The 19,464-nt window shown below is 40.8% G+C and overlaps 1 protein-coding gene across 3 annotated transcripts in view; it reads left to right on the top strand.

Annotated features, from left to right (window-relative positions):
* The first annotated feature begins 311 nt into the window (after positions 1–311).
* LOC119030352 (zinc finger MYM-type protein 1) overlaps positions 312–19,464 on the top strand; it is a 30,030-nt gene continuing 10,877 nt past the window's right edge. Inside the window, exons 1-2 of one of the 3 annotated variants that reach the window (XM_037117867.1) lie at positions 312–2,910; positions 5,805–7,076. In XM_037117867.1, the coding sequence (XP_036973762.1) occupies positions 783–2,909 (2,127 nt within the window). In that variant the 5' untranslated portion in view covers positions 312–782 and the 3' untranslated portion in view covers position 2,910; positions 5,805–7,076. Of the gene's footprint in view, positions 2,911–4,689; positions 5,257–5,804; positions 7,077–19,464 lie in introns of those variants that run through there. The other 2 variants (XM_037117859.1, XM_037117875.1) reach the window with 2 other exon arrangements.

The raw sequence follows: 19,464 nt of genomic DNA, 5'->3' as shown, positions 1-19,464 counted from the left end.
AAGAAAACATCGGAGTGAAGAGGAGTCAAATTTTACAGAAATACAGATATAAGGAGACAGTAAAACAGAGGAGAGCAATGACCAAGCGAAGCCCAGGGACAATCAATACATAAGGCAGCAGGAGCCAGGAGAGGTAGATGTTCCCAAGGGCGCGTGGTCCAACAGAAGGGTGCCAGAATGAAAAGAGAGGAGGAGGAAGGTAAAGAGAGCGGTCAGCAGGACAATGTGAAATCTCATACTAAAAGATAAAAGACCACTGAAGATGCTACCAATGCAAATAAGTGTATTTAGTTACATTCCACTTCCAGTGACGTGCAGTCAGGTGAGGCAGGGTAGGCAGTGCCTCACCTAGACCAATGAGAAAAAAGAACGAAATAATTTTTTTTTTAATAATTTTTTTAACCCTAATTTTTTTTTTATTGTGTTTTGATTGTTGATTTTTTGCTTTAAAAATGAAAAATAAAAAGGTATAATGTGTTGTTTTAACGATATAAGGAATGCCCATAAAGAAAAGCGCGCTTTCCAGGCTTGCCTGAAGTGAACACAGGGGACGGAGGCAGACTCTGCCTCTGCCTCTCTGTGCCGTGTGAAATGAACGCAAACGGTTTAGGAGGTTTGCGCATGCGTAGTCTGTTCTCACACTGTCTCTAATGGGCATCCCTGAGGCACAGTGCTTCTCTGCTTCTGTGGGTTTCGTGGGTTTCGCGGGTCACCCCCCTCCTCCCCCCCAAGGTTTCGCGCTGCTGTTGTGGCGCGCAGTGATTTGATTTCTGCTGCTAGCTATGGAGATTACTTCGCTAAAAAAAATGTCTAGTCTGACATTTGTGGAAAAAAAAAAAATAATATTAACCGGGAGACCAACACCTGACCTGGAGAATTTAACGCAAAGGAAGGGACAGAAAATTGTGAGGACTTTTCAGACAGAATGGTACAAAAAGAAAGAGTGGTTGTGTGGATGCAGCCAAGCTAGCAGGCTGTTCTGCTTTCCCTGTCTACTGTTCTCGGTGGGAAGTGAGAGCGTGTGGGTGAAGGAGGGTTATGGTGACCTGAACAACCTGCCAAGGGCGTTGCTCAAACATGAGAAATCCACAGCCCACATCCACTCTCAGATCGCCCTGAAAACGTTTGGTAAGAGTCGCATTGACACAGCCCTGGATGAGCAGCACAGGCTCCATGTCACTGCACATAATGAAAAGGTGAAGGCTAATAGAGAAATTTTAAAAAGCCTCATTGATGCCACATCATTTCTTGCCAAACAAGAGCTTGCCTTTCGGGGGAATGACGAGGGAAATAACTCAATCAACCGTGGAAATTATGTTGAACTTTTGCATTTGATGGCAGAAAAGGACGACAAATTAGCCAAACATTTGAAAGAGTCAACTGTATTTGTGGGCACATCAAATAGAATTCAGAATGACCTCATCGAAGCCATCAGTGACGTTGTGAGGTCTAGTATTAAAAGTGACGTAGACGCTGCATCTTTCGTTGCAGTCGAAGTGGATGAGACAACTGATGCAAACAACAAAGCCCAAATATCTGCCGTTTTGCGATATGTCAACAGCGACTGTGAAGTGAAGGAGGCCTTTTTGGGATTTGATGATGTCAGCAATGACAGAAGGGCACAGGGAATTTCAAAATACGTCTTGGATGTATTGGAGAAATATGAATGCGCTGAGAAATTGATCGCACAAACATACGATGGCGCTGCTGTGATGGCCTCGGAGCTCAACGGCGTACAAGCCAAAGTTAAAGAAAAAGTGCCAGAAGCTACATTTTTGCACTGCTATGCACATAAATTGAATTTGGTTCTGTCACAATCAGCCAAATCCATCCCGGAGTGTAAAGTTTTTTTCAAAAGTGCTGAAGGGCTCTCAGCATTTTTCACGAAGTCCACCAAACGCACACACCTGCTAGATGAAATAGTGAAATGCCGCATCCCTCGAGCATCATCTGTTAGGTGGAATTCAAACTCCAGACTGGTACAAACTATCCTCCAACACTTACCAGATCTCCACCAGTTGTTCCGGACAATGATGGATAACTCCGATGAATGGGACGGTGAGACCATCGCTATGGCCTCTGGATTTGATCTCTGGCTGTCAAAAGCATCCACCTATTTTCTCCTGATGGTCTATGATGGCATATTTAATGTGACAGACGCATTATTCCGTGTTCTTCAAAACAAGGCAATGGACATCGGCGTGTGCTGTGCACGCGTCAGAGACACTATGTGTGCTCTGAGCAATCAGCGCGACCAGTTTGACAGTTTATATGATCGTTTCGAACAGAAAAAAAATGAACTGAAACTGACGGACAACAGTCGCCGGACCCAATCTCCAAGAGACGAGAGGAGAATGATCTACACGAGTGTACTTGATAACATAACTGAGCAACTGAAGGCCAGATTTGACAATTTAAATGAACTTGCTTTCCTCGGCTTGGTTGACAGCAAGAAATTTTCTGAGATGTCAGCTAATTTTGACACTGAGAAACTCAATAGCTTGTCAAAATACGCAAGATTCTTTGATCAAGTTCGATTACAGTCTGATTTGGTGGGATTATATTGCTCACAACTGGTCCAGGGAATGTCACCTGCACAGCTGCTCTCATTCTTGAAAGACAATGACCTCCAGGAGACTGTACCAGAGGCCACAAAGTTATTAAAGCTGGTCTTAACGATACCTGCTACAACGGCATCCGTGGAGAGGACGTTTTCAGCTTTAAAGCGCATCAAGACGTATAACCGTAATAGGATGCACCAGGATAGACTTTCAGCATTGGCGCTGATCTCCATTGAAAAGGAGAGACTCATGACATTACAGAACGCTGCAAACAAGGATGACTTCTACAACAAAGTCATCAACAAGTTCGTGCAGAGGGACAGGCGCATGGACTTCATCTACAAATAAAGTAAGCCCCCCCACACAGACACACACGCTGTATGGTGCGCCGACACCAAACTCTCTTTTTCTCAGTCCGTACCACGGACAGCGCCGCAGTCTCTCTCTCTCTCTCTCTCTCTCTCTCTCTCTCTCTCTCTCTCTCTCTCTCTCTCTCTCTCTCTGTGGTAATAATAATATTAACGTTGTGAGTGACGTTTTGATTTTTAGTTGTAATGTTATGTGACCAAGAGCGGACGGTGATGTTGTTGCTTTGTTAATATAGTGTATCGGAGCTGTAAGTCCTGTATTGAGATACAGGTGTTTTTGTGCGTTTGTCTTTGGATGATGTAAATCCTGTAGAAATACAGGTGAATGTATGTCTCTGAAATTAATTGGCAGTAATTGTGTGCGTGCTATAATCCGCCGACGTAAATAACTACAGTTTTGACAGCGGCAACTTAATTGGCTTTGCAGTTTTAATACTGAGCTCTACCTAGTATATATTTTTGTATGCACTATGCGATTTAAGGTCTTGCTGCCTACCCAGCCGTGGACCTCACCGCACGTTACTGTGACTGACACACCACCACACAGCTACACAGTCACCAGTGCAGGTTTTTTCTCCCAGAGCAAGCCCTTCTGCACCCAAATGCCATGTGCCTTCACCTGGAGGGCAAGTGTAGGGTGGTGATTGCGTGTGTGTGAAATGTCATGTGCTACTGATGTTGCATTGTCCTTGTGTGACGCATTGTCTGATTTATTGCCCTCCTACGCACTCACTCTGCTGTTGCCTCAGATCCTGCAACTACCCTTCTGACACTTTCTTCATTCATCAGCTATAAATCATCAACTTTGATGAACCGTAAATCACAAATGCTGCCTGCAGAAGAAGTGCTTATATGACACCTGAATTACATTTTGATTTTAATATTCATGCGGTGTGCTTTCACTCAAATGTACAACAGGGCTTATATTTGTTGTTATTTTCCATGAAAAAATAAAATGATAATTTAAAATATCAAGGTTAAATAAAAAGTCGCTTTACAACACCACGATGGTTGAACCAAATTTGAGTAAGTCCCTTATATGCTAAGTAAGAAAACTAGAATCACCCATCGCAGCTGTATGCCTACCAGTCAAGTTGCTGTTGCTGTTAAATAACAGGCAGAACAAACCATTTTATATAATGGATTAGGGAGGATGAATTGAGGAGTCTGAGGACAGAAGCCTCTAGGAGTCTGGTGGTTCAGGAGCAGATACTTCAGTGTGAACAGACCGTGGGTGGAGTGGATGTTTCCTTTGAACGTCCTTTGAGCTATGTTCAGACAAACCATTGGAAAGCACCCTGGAACCTCAAGGTTGCATCATTTATAAAGCAACAACAGCAGCATGCCCCACGTTAAATACTGCAGATTTCCATTCGGACTGTCCTCCGAGTGAGCACCCGCTGTTCTTTGTGTTTGCTCATATAGCTCAACTCCACAAGTAATAATGGTTTAATGGACCGTATTTTAGCGTCACATTCATTTAGATATTTCAATTGATTTTGGGTTTTAAGTTATTTGCTATTTGAAATGTTGAATGTTTGGCCTGTGCCACAAAGCTTTTATAATTTAGACGGTGAATCAATTTCTGTACTTTCAGCTTTTAACATCTTCAAATAGTTGATCTGGGGCAAAACACTTACTCTCAAGTGTTTTTTTTTTCTTCATTAGAAGTCACATGACAGTCAGATATGTTTTAGTACATTTCTGCGTACAGCTCCCACAGTCTGTCAATGAACTAATAACCCTTCCCTTTTTTTCAGGTTCCTTGCGTGGGAAAGTCACAGTCACACTGTGGCAGTCTATGGCAGAAACACTAAAACCCAACATATCCACATCATGTGACTTCTAATGAAGATATACCTCAAAAAAAAAAAAAAAAAGGAAAGAGCACACTTCAGAGAGTAGATTATTTTTCGATTTGTTATGTTGTTTATCTCGATTTCGTTTGGCAAAGGCGTCTATTTGCAATGTAACTGCTGTGTAATCAGCGATACTTGGACACCTGCCTTGTCTGGTCCCTGCCAGTCATTTGGTTTACAAGAAAAACAGGAATTTTGTCTCATTAGGAGATGATGATTTGATCCTTTCACTACAAATAAATATAGATGTGTGTTCAGCTACTCTGCCTTTACTTGAAGAAGACCATCTGTGGATGAAATAACCAGATCAAAGAAAATCAAAGAAATCAAAGAAAATACAGTAGTGTGCTGGTGTTTTTCCTTCCTTTTTAGTACTTTTGTGCTCCACCTCAAGTAGGTATTTGATCTCTGCCTTTACCTCTACTCAAGGCCGACTTGTTTTTGCAGAGTAACAGTATTTATAACTGCTTCTCTACCCACCTCTTCCCCCTCTGTCTCTGCATATTAAACCGGCAGCTCTCAAAAAATACAGCTAACTGAAAACCAGAGAGAAGGAGAAGTTTTTTTTCTCTAAAGAATAAGACAACAGAGTCAGGTATTAACAGATACTGCAACAGATCCATAAAATAAGAAAAAGGAAATTCTATACGTCATTAATTTCTAAACTCTGGCTACGGCCCTGCTGATACAGACTGTAAAAGGTGCCGTGTGTGTATATGAGATGCTGAGGGGTACAACAAAATGCATTGGACGGCCTGGGAATGACCTGGGTCGGTGAATCAGATCAAAATCAGCTGTGCACTAAAACAATGTTTAAATACAGTTCATGACACAGACAGGCGGCTGTGTAAAGTTATCACAGCAGCAACTATTTTATCTTCATCACAACAATCGTTCAGGTAAACAGTAGAAGCCTTATGCACTCAAACAAGGACAATGTAGCCTCACATGTTCAGGACTTGGAGCTGCCATACGTCTTCCCTGTACCTCATTCCAGTGTAACATCTATTCATCAGACCGAAATCTGCATCTGATACTTCTGGTGTTTGTCAAAAAGAAGAAGAAGAGGAGGAGTCTTTATTGTCAGAAAATGGACAACACGATGACTCTGGTTCTCTGCATCCCACCCATCCCGAATCTGAATCTTAGCCGGTGCCTTGGTCAAGGTTAGTGACTGGAAACCACCGTGCTACTTTTTCTAGCATGAGTAACAAAGTAACATGAAAGCTGACTCAACTGTGACACTCTCAAGATTTTCTAAGCGTTAACTAGTTGGGCTATGCAATAATAGCTGTTTTAGTGGTATTTATTAGATAAATAGATCTACATGAATGAATGGTACACTGTAAAAATCACAGTGGTTCCCATAAGTGACATGATTTGCATAAAATCCATAATTTGTGCTAGAATTTGAGCGGAAATCATATTACAGAAAGAGATTGTTTGATTTCCCACACAGATACTTCATATGGTCAGATTCATGTAGACATGTAATCCAGGTTAAAGACAACATGCCTGTGGAAGATGGAGGTGGGTGAAGTATCACTTGAGTACATTATGCAAGAGAATATACAGGTGCATCTTAAACTGAATTGTTACGGAGTCCTGGGTTTATCTGTGTGTCACCAATGACTAGAATATACTGTACATTCATTGTATCCATATGTATGGTGAAATGTCTGCCAGTGATCTTTCAACAAGCATGATAGAATTGCTCAATACTAAAGAGACGGGGAAGTGAGTGTTTCACAAGGCATCCTGCCTCAGAACAGAACTTTATTGTTGTCTGTATTTTGGCTGCACATGCAGGTGCGATCCCCAGGTTAGTCAAATCCTGCCATGATAGCAAGGTGTCAGCTTGTGTGTATTTAGAGATGCAATGCAAAGCATGACTCATTGTTTGTGTTGCCAAGAATGGATTCAAAATTTTCCGCTGCTTGTTTTTCACCAAGCCGCTCCCCTGATCACCTGATCACCTGATCATCGTCATATCTGCTGAGGAAGAAAATACACATTTGGAGTGACAGAGCCCTTTGACCTCCAGTCCTTAAATGGTGATTCCTGTCTGTCTCCTATCACCTTAATCAAAAGACATCTAGGGCCGTTTTGATCACTATGTTATGTTATGTCCTTTGTTTTCCTATTGTTTGAGCCTGCCATTTTGTCTTCTTTGTTCTTACTGTGTAAAATGCTGTAGTTTCATTTGCTCTGGTTTGGTCATTTGGTCCACTCACCGGCTCAGATCCGCTCTGTGCCTGTCAGTCCACCAGTTTACCGGTATTCTTTGAATAAACACATCACCACAGCAAACTGCTCAACTGGACTTGAATGATTTCTTCAACAATTTGGTGCCATGATGGCAACAAACCCTCTACAGAGACTCCTTTTTCCAGACCAGTGACATGCCAGTGACCTGAGAAGCAAATTGCAGAGGTAAAAAGCGAATTCCTGTTACTGTGGTGACACCATCCAACATTTTAAGTAAGTTTGCTGTGTGTTTTGTGGAAATTCTTTTTGTTGTTGCATGGTTTCAAAACTGATTGTTATTGGGAAGTTAGTTTTTAGATGTACAGGAAAGCTTGTTTTCATAGCTTTTGATTTGGTTGTGGAATTGCATGTGTTTTCCTTGTCTTAGGTTGATTCAGTCTCCTAAAGGCCAAGCATCTAGTGGTTAACATCCTGTTTAACATCAACATGGTGATATAGAGCTCTGATTTGGGGAACGAAATGAGGTTTGCCCACTGAGAAAATAGGCCTATGTAGGACCAGTAGGAAGTAGGAGGGATAATTCATTATCCCAGGGATGAGAGATCCCAATACTTGTACGTTTCATTATGTAACAATCTGATTTATTCTCATTACGTAACGATCTGATTTATTCTCATTACGTAACAATCTGATTTATTCTCGTTACAGAAATAAAAGGATGACTTCTATATATTGATTAGAAATTTGTTTGAAAAGATTTGTAAGTGAACTGTTGGTTAAAGTAAGAGAGTATGAAGGTTATTTGTGTTTTCATTTATAGAGGGATCTTACAAAAGAAAAATGAAAAGTTGTTTCACTAGAAGGTCTGAAAGAGATTTACTGGTCCAGTGAAGTACATGCATGATAATTATGGTGAAGCTAGCTTTTGTTTGGCGTTTGTTTGTAATTTTTTGCAACATTTGTTTAATTTGGGTTAAGTTAGATTATAAGATTTTATAAGAAATTTAAGGGAGAAATTGAGTACTCTCCCAGATAGAAATAAGCATTTCGCCTCCCTCAAACTTTGGGCAGATGCCATAATGCAGAATCTGAAATAGTTTCTCTTACAGATCAAAATAAAAAGCTAATAGCTCACTTAGAAGAAGAAGAAGAAAAAAACATGACGCAGACTAAGATTAAGCGGGACAGTCAATTAGACATGTCCTGTAGAAACACTAAAACAAAAGCAAATATGATCAAACAAAAAAGCTGTTATCCTGTAAGAGAGAGTTAAAAGAATCCAGTGTTGATAACGCTGGTGATGACTGGGTTTTTGAATACCCAAGACCTGAGATAAATAATCAGGTAGAAGAACAAGGGTGATCAATGTCTGTGATATCCCCGGTGATCCCACAGAGTTTGCCAGAATCACACCAGAGGAAGCTAAACATGTTACAGTGTGAAAGACTTAGCAGCTGAACTGGAGATAATACAAAAAGTTGACTTTAATCCTTTCACAAAAACTGGGAAAAGATGACAGTCCCAGGGAACAGTATGTAAAAATGATGACAACTGCAAAGGACAATTGTGGTCTGTCACCAAGTCAAACTGTCAGATTTTCAACTGGTTACATGCAACATTTGTTTGTGAATAATCTTCAACCAAAAATCAGGACAAAGGTACAGTTGACAGTTGGGTGGTCAAGAAAACCAATGACTGAAATAGCACAACACCACTGGGATTGGGATAACACAGAACAAAGAATAGAAGGCATGAAATGCTAACGATGAACGATGGACACAGTTTCACTTGAACTACTCGAGGAGATTCAGGAGCTCAAAAGTTAATTGCCACCCAGACCGTGGTAAGAGGTATGTTAATCAGGAAGGCCCTTGCATCACTGTTGATTCACGGTGCTGATAGCATCTTAATTTGTTTACATTTAGCTTTTATTGAATCCCACATGATAGAATCTCTTCATCATGTAATGTGAAGCAACAACTCTTTTTAATCACACTTGTATCTATACAATGCGGTTAAATGAACAACTTGCCTACACACAGAACTCCACACTAGTTTTCCCGCCTCCATGGACACAAAGGGTATAGAAGTTGGATATAGAGATGTCAGATTGCGAGAGACAGATGTTCAGCATGGTTGAATCAGCACGTGGGTAGGATGCCTAGTGATGGCACCCGCCACACTAGCCCTGGCCATATCAGCACAGTGAATACTTTGCCTTAAAAAAGTATGTTTCAAAGAAAGGTAGTAGGAAATGCTATGAGACAAAACAAAAGCATCGGCCAACTCGCTTTACATCAACCAGCAGATGAAGAATTGAGTGGACCCACGGTGGTGAAGCCATGACCCATCTTACTCTGCCACTGATTGGCTAATTATGATTGCCTTTGTTGTTTGGGTGTGTTAAGGTTAGGAAGTGAGATTCATTAAGTACCAACTATCTAGAGATTTACGGAGACTTCAGATTGTTCCGGCTGAAGTTCGAGGCAGGAACACAGATAGACAGAAGTACAATGTATGCAGTTTATACTTGATTTACTGATTGATTGATTTTCAGTACTGGGCTGCTAGTATTTGACACTAACATCCGGGTACAACTGAGAGGCTCCACAATCTGCCATTGCTTTAAAAAAAAATGGTCCTCTGGCGTAAATAGAGACGATGTGACTCTCTTTACTCAAGAGCTCTGGCCAAGAATATCAGGGTACGCCAGTCAGAGGCAGAGTGGGGCTGGTCATGTGTGGGAATTAAAAAATGTTTAGATCCAGAAAACAATTTACAGGTAAGAACATGTCAGTAATCCAAATGAACAGGGAATATCTTCGCCTGAGGTGTTGTCAGTATGTCAGATAAAAATTATTGTCTGGCAAAACATCGACAAGTCATTGCCTTGAGGTTTGCTGTTCTCAGAAAGGCATGATTTATGAATCTGTGGTTGTGTTGTTACTGGATATTCTGCTTCTCCTCTCCATGCTGCATGTTTTTTAAAGATAAGATAAAAAGATAAATATAAAAATCATCACACCGATTGTCATGTCACTTCAACAAGTGGGATTTTCCTTTGTCATCCTGGGAAAATATTATCTCATGGAATCGGTTTTTTGAAGGTCTTCTTCCTCTTGAGCAAAGTGGAATATAACAGCCCTTCTCTCTGTTGTCTGTTGTCATGCGGAACCAGCCCAGGGTTATGGAAAGGTCATCAAATACTTGACTTGAGGAAAAAATGGAACTGAAGGGTTAAAAGTTTGGTTTTTAGTAATCTGTATCATAACTGCACTGAATTTGGCAGAGACACTGAGAGGCAGAGAGTGGAGACTCTCACCACTTACAAAAGGCACCTGTGTTGGCCAACACTAGATATTCTCATAGCTGATCGTGCCAACTGCTGCTGTTGCTACTGCTGACTCATATACGGGTCTTGTCTTTGCTAGGATAAACAGGGTGGTTTTCAGGAGGGGAGAGGAAAGAAAGGCCAAGGAACCAAAGTGTTGGAATACAGCTTTTTTTCCCACTTGGTTTTTGGACTAATAAATACATAAACAACTCTGTTAGATCCAATCATGTAAACATAATCAAAATAGCCTTCACAGATATTCCACAATCCTTACTTTTTTCAGCTGGAGCTCAAAAAGCTGAAAGCACTTCATCTACAGTTTAGGTTACCTAATCTCACCTATCAATCTTGTGTCAACTTTAGTACTGTTAATAACAGATGGAGCTTCTCCTGTTGGAGTCAATTTGTTCATGCACTGGTACGTTGACAAAATACCTCCCAGTTTATCTCTCGAAGCATACAAGTGACTGAATTCAGCCAACCTTCTTCAGAGTTGGCATTTTTTATCATTATCATTTTGAAACAAACAACTGTTGCTATGAAATGAACAAAGGAGAGGAGAGTTTCACCTCTCAAACAATGCATGCTGGGAAGACTGCTAATATGCTGATCATGTTTCTTTAGAAAGCTAATCACTCGATTGAAGTCTGTACTGTGCATTAATCCAACTCATTCAGAGTCACAGAACTTCAAGTTAGAAGCCGTCACATTGATAAGTGGTCAAACTAGAAAGTTCAATCAATTTGAAATATATAAACATTTTAGGTTAATGGTGAATACTTTTTTTGATAACATATGACTTCTTAAAGCTTACCTTGTTTTTCACAATGTATTACTGTTAACAGGCATGATCTGGTCAGATTTTTTTTCCTCCATGAACAAAAGTTTTGATCTTCTACAAGTCTTTTTCAAAAAAAGGAATCTTGATAAAAGTGTGTATCATATTATGGCTTGATATAATATGTTATAAGCAGGTTTATGGGTGATGTCAGTCCAGACTGCACAACTGACTAATACTGTTTAATGATGGTTTAAACTTATATTCATATGTTGCTTAGATTAGAGGCAGTCAGCCAGGATGGCTTGGGGCATATATTTTGGCAATACATAATTGAATCTGCATCATAACATCATGGTAATAGTAGACTACAGGAAGTATTGATATTGAAATTATAAGCCGTACACACTAAATTTACTGCTCAGATGGCTTTTACAAGCAGGATGTCACAGGACAGACACCCACGCTGCCCACTGAAAATAACACTTTCTATAAAACATTTTCAAAAAATGCCATTTCTGGTAAGGAAACTTCAGACTCCTGAAGAAGAAGATTGTAGCAGCTTATGAGTCTGGTAAGGGATTTTAAATGATCTCAAAAGAATTTGAAATCAGACATCCACTGTCTGGAAAATAGTCTACAAGTGGAGGACATTCAAAACAAATGCCAACATGCCCAGGGCTGACCGTCCAAGTAAGTTCACCCTGAGAGCAAGATGCAAGATCCTATACAGCAGGCTCTTGCTACAGTTGACGTGAAAGTGCATGCCTCTACAATCAGAAAGAGACTGAACAAGTTTAAATTTAATGGGAGTTGTGGAAGGATGAAACCAAGAAACCACTTAAATGTCATCAGCAACATTTTCAGTCGGTCATGAACTTTCTTTTCAGTCGGTCTTAAGGTTTTCCGTTGATCAAAAAGTTGTTTTCAGTTCACTGGATGTGACTTGGCAGCCCTGAGAGGATTTTCCAAGGAAAGCTTGGTTCTCATTGAAAAACTGGAGACATAATTGCATTGTTTTCCAAGAAAAGCAAAATACTAAGAGGGATGCCTTTCATGTACAGTGTGACTGCTTACATTACCACCACAGTAAGATAAAAAGGAAAATTGCACTTTATAATCTAGATAATAAAACAGAACAAACAGCAGAAGGACTAGTGCATGAAAGTAGTAATTTAATCATGACCAAGTAACCAAATATGAAGGCTGTTAATGTTGTGGCCACTTATAGCTCTAGAACCAAAGCTAAGACCAACAATGTGAATCATATTACAAAAAAATACTCACTGCCGCCACTTCTGCAAAATAATTAAAGAAACGCTTATTTATTTTGGGCCAACTGCATTGATTGATTCTAAGACAAGCTGACAGACAAGCTCTGCTATACTATACCCTTATACATCTTATGTGGCAGCAAAGGTGTTTATGATATTGTGCATCATGTTGATGCTGTTCCAAGACAGCACAGTTAATGTTCCAGGACCATCATTTCAACTTAAACTGAGTGAAAGAGCAAAGATTATTTTGTCTTTTTTTGCCAAATCACTCAGCTATGACATTTCAAAAACGTAATGAGTCAGTTGCACCATCGTCATGTGACTAGCAACAACAGAAGAGTGTGTCAGAGGCTGGCCGACTGTTTTAAAAACCAACCACTAGAAAAGCACAAGCAAAGCCCACAAACACCAGAGTGAGAAGATGAATGCTGCCAGGGAGGAAACTGTGAAGAAAAATGAGCAGGTCAGCTCGTATGTCTTAAAAAAACATGTCATAAAGTCACATTGTCCATAATTTGTTCAGTTGTTTATTGTTTTTTTTTCCACAACACATTATGTTAAAATTTTAAATTTTCACAAACATTAGATGTTTAGCTTGTTTTAAAGGACCAGTGTGTAGGATTTAGTGGCATCTAATGGTTGCAGATTGAAGATAGATCTCTCTCCCTTACAGCGCTGACTTAAAATGTGAAATGCCCTCTTTAGAACTGCGCTTCGTTTCTCTGTTCTTGGCAACAGAAACATGGGAAACGCCTTGAAAAACAATCCACTCCCTCTGTTGATACAAAAGGCTCATTCTAAGGTGACATTTCTACACTAATAAAAACATGATTAGAAATATGTCAGATTTCATTTTTGCCATTTCTCCATTTAGACTGCTTAGGTGTCTGCTGCCAGGTTTTGGAGATATTGACGATATTGAGTTATGTCGGCCTTTCTCTTGAGTTTAATGGAACTAGATGGCGCTCGGACTGTGGTGATCAAAGTTCCAATAAAGCATGTTTGAAAACCTCAACAGCAATGTTTCTTTCCAGAAATCGTGACCCCGTTACTCAGATCCATACTTCCATCTCCACAAATGTACAAGTTCTGAGTGCAACAAGTGTGTGCCATCTAGTTCCATTACATCCTAGAAAAGTCCAACATCTAGACGGCAGATATCTTCAAAACTCTGCAACTCACGCCAGTGCAATCGAAATGGATGAATATAGTCATACAAGCATATTACAGATCCATCTCCAGCATCATCTGAGCGCATGTGTATGATACTATGGCCTGTAATGACTTGTCACATTGTGCCTGCTGGCTCGTACTGGGACACTGTTACTGGCAACAACTGTGCTTTTCTTATGAACAGGAGGCATATCTGCTGTGACAGGTCTGTTTTATAATTAATTTAGCTGCTCACCAATAATGATGACACTCTATACTCAAACAGTGTCAGCTTTATCACCAGTTAACATATACAATAGGCAACTGTCATGACAGCACTTGTGGCTGGTTGAACTGTGACTATCTAGATCGGCCAGATTCAAAGTGGTATCATGATGTCATCCAAAATTACGTCTCAGGTATGTTGGTGTTTCCCGCACTGAAGTCAGTGTTTATTTGTTCTTCTAAGACCAAACACCCTTCTGACTATGAAGTTTGAGCTTCATCCAAAATACTTGATCCCTCAGGAATGTTTGTGAGGAAATGAAAACTAAAAGAAATTCCAAGTTTACACTCCAAATATAAGTGCTCATCCTGCACTGAACACTGGCACAACAGTTCCTTTGAGGGCAATGTGCTTTAATTGACTGCAGACAGGAAGGAGCAGATGAAAGGAGAAAGGAGGGGGGAGACACACAAACAAAAACCCTAAACGTGTAGAAAACACAGTAAGGGGACAGATTAAAAGAGATTCTTCCAGAGAGAATTGTTCTGGATATATACACTGAAAGCTACCTAATACCCAAGTTTGAACAGGGAAATAGACTTGTACTTTTTTGTATAACTTTTTTTCTACCAAGGTCTTAAAAGTCTGAAAAAGTTACTTCAGGCATCTGAGAAATGAGTTATTGATGATTTTCTGAGTGTATTGCAAAGTTATAAGATTTTGTGTGTTTTTCTCTTATCTTACCTGATGGTTTCGATATTTTTCTGCTAAACATGCTCGTTTTTTGATTTCAACTGCTAATTATGTGACAAACAACCTTCTCATACTGATCATGTGACAACTGACCTACCGGCATAGTCCGTCATGTGGTTTTCTAGACCAACCATGTGACTGCTCACCTGTCTTCATTGAGCATGTGACTAACTGTCTGGACCAATCATGTTACTACTTACATGGCTATACTGATCATGCTGCTTACTTATACCTGTAAGGGCCCAAAGGTGGCCATTTTGTACTGCTTTGATGAGGGCTTTAATGACTGAAATGCAGAGGCATGTTTTCCCTATTGTTGTGATTCAACAGCCATGAGTGCCTCAGAGTTTTTGTACAATTTTGAAAAAACAAAAACACCATCTGCCATGGCACGCACCACAACAAAGGTAAAATGTGCCAATTTATTCTCATTTTGGAGGAAAATCCTCATTGTGTGCAGTAGCTTACTGAAGTTTAGTTATTCAAGTTTATTTTTTTTAAAAATCTGTAAATAGCTCCCTAACTATAGCAACACAGTGTGTGTCTCTCTATCTTTGTCTCCATTGTTATTTGTCTGTCAGTGTTTCTGCTCAGTGTTTAATTGTCTAAACAGCAGAACTTTAGGAACTTTATCAGCTGGTTGATCCAGTGCTATCAGGGTTTATGTTTTAACCAGCACCACTCCTGAGCACTGCTATCATTGAGTCCAGAATAATCTGCGAAAAACGAAGAACAAAGAATAAGTGTTAACACTGGCATATTAGAAGTAGCAAGTTATTTGAAATCATTCAACTAAAAACTCATCTATTACACTGTATTATAGGATACTAATACTTCATCTCTGGCTGAAGATACTGTGTTCAGTGTGTCTGGATAATCAGCAGTAGGGTTTTTGCCAACAAGGATTTGATGTAAAATCACAAATTATGGCGATGGTCAGATTCCCGTGTGTATTTTTAGTCACCATGAGAAGCATGAATGGTTCATTCTTGGTTTTCTATTTTCCATTCTATTTTTCAATGTTTTATGTTGTGATTTATGACCTACCAGTGTGTAAAGAGTAGTTCAGTGAAATCATAGGTGGGTGGGCAGCTGGCTCTCCTTAATGACTTTCAGTGTAGTAAAAGAAACACTGAGATGTCAAACTGGAGACATGAAATTTTATTTGGACATCAAATTGTAGCGACCTCTCCAGGAACCCACCCAGTCAGCACACAGGCGAACAGACCCCATCTGTAGGACTTCATTTGAGGTGTTCAGTAGCCTCCCTGTGAGGAGATGTTTAAAGTTCAAAAGTAATTTTTCCCATTAGATTTCCAGATGTTGCCAACATATTTTAGTCAAGCCAAACATGACTGAGGCAACAGCCAGTTACTAGCCCCATTCACAATGTTGTTTGGATGTGGGGATCCAGCACAAATTCCCCGCCTCCTCCTCTGTGTGAAAGTCTCAGAGGTGGCAAGGGGGGCACTGCAGCACTGATACGCCTCTGGAGGTAGTATCACAGTATTGGCGAACCCAACCAGTGTGAATAGATAAGCCTACGGCACGGAGTGGGGGCATGTCGGTCTGATAGTGTTCACATTAAACATAGGATTCACTCAAGAACAGAAAGAGAAATCTCCCACAAAGCAACGTTACATGGCCAAACAAAAGTAACTTTGTAACTGTAACTGTCTAGTAACTGGCAACTTGTATGAGGGAAAAAATGCTGCAGTTATACGTGCAAAAGCTTCCACCCTCCCAACCTGATGTTGATTATTTAATTATGTAATATAGAGCAAATATTTAGATTGACAGTGAGCACAGAGACAAGCAGACGCCGTCTGAAGGACTTCTCCTGTTTGATTATCTGGTTTTGCCAAAGCATTTCAATCAGGCCAAACATGAAAGAGGCAAAAAGGAGTCACTGACTCTGCCCTGTTTGTCCTGATCAACAGACAACTGGAAGCTTGAAGCTCTGTGAGACTGTTCTGTGCTGCACAGCTGTGCTTTGTGCTTAACATCTAGGGAATAGGGAATAGTACCATGTAGACACTAAACAGGCACCAGTGAAGGCTTATAATATGCAATTACATTCCGGGTCATACTTTTTGAGCAGTTCAAAATTTTGACCTGATGATGAATTACGATTAAGGAGGATTGAGACTAAATGAAAATTAAGAGATTACCAAAGAGAATACAGTTTGTCCTAAAAAGAACCTGAATGTGTCATGGCAATTCAAAAACCAATAATGGGGGGGGGGGGCGCTGTGAGATGCGGACAGAGTAGACGCGCTTTTTTCGAGCTCCTCGTGGCACATCAAATTATACTAATTTAAGGCGCAATTTTGCATGCCAGACTCTCCATTTTGGTTTTAAAGTATTTGCCCTGCGTTCATCTTTGAGTCTATCGAGAAGGGTAACACGAATATGTCGACCAAAACCTTACGAGGCGGAAAGGGAGCTACTCGCTCGCTAGCAGAAGCTGCTACTAGCCGCGACCAAGCTAGCACGAAACATGCGGGCATGTCGTCAGCCGAGGAGGATGACGAGCTTCCACTTATGTGGCAGAAAATTTCGAACAAGTTGCTGCAGTCATTTAACGAGAGGTTCGATAAGTTTGAGCTGAGTTTCCAGAATCTTTTGTCCGCCCAGAAGGCACTCACGGAGAGGTTGTCCGTCAACGAGAACCAGACCGCGGACCACGAACAGCGCATCAATGCTGTGGAAACTTCAGTCGCCGAGCTGCAGCAGGAAAACAAAAAGCTCCGGGCCAAGCTTTCGGACCTGGAAGGGAGATCCAGGCGGAACAACAAAAAGATTGTCGGCATTCCCGAAGGCGAGGAGAAAGGGAGGCCGACCGAGTTCGTCTCCAGTTTAATTCCCAAGCTGTTGGGGGATGACATCTTTCCTAAGCCGGTAGTCATCGACCGGGCGCACCGCACGCAACAGCCCAAACCACCGGAAGGCTCCAGACCCCGCACGATAATTGCACGGGTGCACCTCGCACAGGATAAAGAAAAGATTCTGCGGCTCGGGAGACAGCAGTCGTTGGATTACGGCGGTCATCGTATTCTCATCTTTCCAGACTACACGGCGGAGGTGATGGAGCAACGGCGGAGCTTTCGTGAGGTGCTTCAGCTGCTGAGGGAAAAGGAGATTCGCCACTCGCTGCGCTTCCCGGCCAGGCTCCATGTTCATTACCAGGATCAAGTGAAGGTATTCAGCAACCCGGTAGAAGCTAAGAACTTTGTCAACCAAAAACTTTGAAACGCTACATTCTGAGAGTCTAAACAAGTACTGAGTGAACTTTTATTGTGCCGTTTTTTTTTCCCCCACTTATGTTCTGCAACGTGTGTGCCATAGAGGGGCTGTGAGTTGGAGGGGGGGTTTTTTTCTCCAATTTTTTCTTTCGTCGCCCGGTGGTCCCTGAAGTGGATGAGGGTAACTTTGCTTCGTTTGGGGAAGCACTGGTTAGGGGGTTTGTTCATTTATGTGTTAACTGTTTACCTGACTTTTTTTGTTTTGTTTTGTTTGCGGTGGGCTGCCAGACTCAATGTTGATTTTATGTTTTATTACAATGTCTTTTATTGCCTACTGTTTAATCCTGTCGTTCCTTAGGCACCATGAATGAATAACACGCTTGATTCGTTATCCTTGGTTTCTTGGAACGTCCGTGGTTTAGGCCACCCGATAAAGCGAGGTAAAGTTTTTGCTCATTTGAGGTCACTGAAGTCTGACATAATATTCCTGCAAGAAACACATGTTCAAGCCACTCAGCATAGAATGCTTAGAGCTAACTGGATTTCACAGGTCTACCAGTCACCTTTCACATCCAAAGCTAGAGGTGTGGCTATCCTTTTCCGTAAATCTGTGCCCTTCCATTTTCACTCTTGTATAACTGATCCGAATGGCAGGTTCATAATTTTATCTGGCGATATCAATTCATTTCCCATTATACTCGTAAACATCTACGGACCGAACACGGATGACCCAGCTTTTTTTCGCAAGGTGTTTGACCTTATCCCGGATGATGATTCGAGTCATATACTGATTGGAGGTGACTTTAATTGTTATTTAGATCCGTATCTGGATAGGTTCTCCTCCGCTCCCCCACCTAAAATTCTTGCTGTACAAACTCTTAACAATTTGATGAAGTCAAAGAAGGTGGTGGATGTTTGGAGATTACAACATCCATCCGATCGTGATTATTCTTTCTATTCTCACGTACACAGATCATATACACGAATTGATTACTTTTTAGTGGATTCTAGATTAATCTCAAATATTGACCACACCAAGTATCACAGCATAATAATATCGGATCACAGCCCGATCACCCTTAAACTTCAACTGTCTCTTCCTAGGCAGGCCTACAGTTGGCGTTTTAACCCTATTTTGCTCACAGATCAGGCGTTTAAGGAATACATCACATTGCATATTTCTCAGTTCCTTGAAATTAATGACAATGGGGAGGTGAATGATTCAATACTATGGGAGACACTCAAAGTATATATTAGGGGTCAAATTATTGCTTATGAAGCAACATTGAAAAGGTCTAGGCGGGGCAGGTTGGATATGATTGAGAAGGAGTTGCTGGCTGCAGAACAGGCTTATAAAACCTCTTTGCTTCAAACAGATTATAACAACATCCTCAAGTTAAAATACGAATACAACTTAAACATAGACACTTTGAGCTTGGTGACAAACCACAGAGGTTATTGGCTAGGCAGCTAAAGGGAGAGCAGGCAAAACGAGCCATCTATAAAATTAAATCTAAATCTGGTCTGATGCTAACTGACTTAAAGGATATCAACAGACGATTTAGAGAGTTTTACTCTGAAATTTACACTTCAAAATCAACAGCTACTCAGGCAGATTTTGACCAGTTTTTTGATTCGCTTCAGTTCCCACAGCTGGATGATGCTTTCAAGGAAAATCTAGACTTGGATTTTACATTGCCTGA

Source organism: Acanthopagrus latus, chromosome 2 (assembly GCF_904848185.1).
Source record: "Acanthopagrus latus isolate v.2019 chromosome 2, fAcaLat1.1, whole genome shotgun sequence".
NCBI lineage: Eukaryota > Metazoa > Chordata > Actinopteri > Spariformes > Sparidae > Acanthopagrus > Acanthopagrus latus.
Note: the sequence above shows the minus strand (reverse complement) of the source record. Positions and strands in the feature narration are given on the sequence as shown.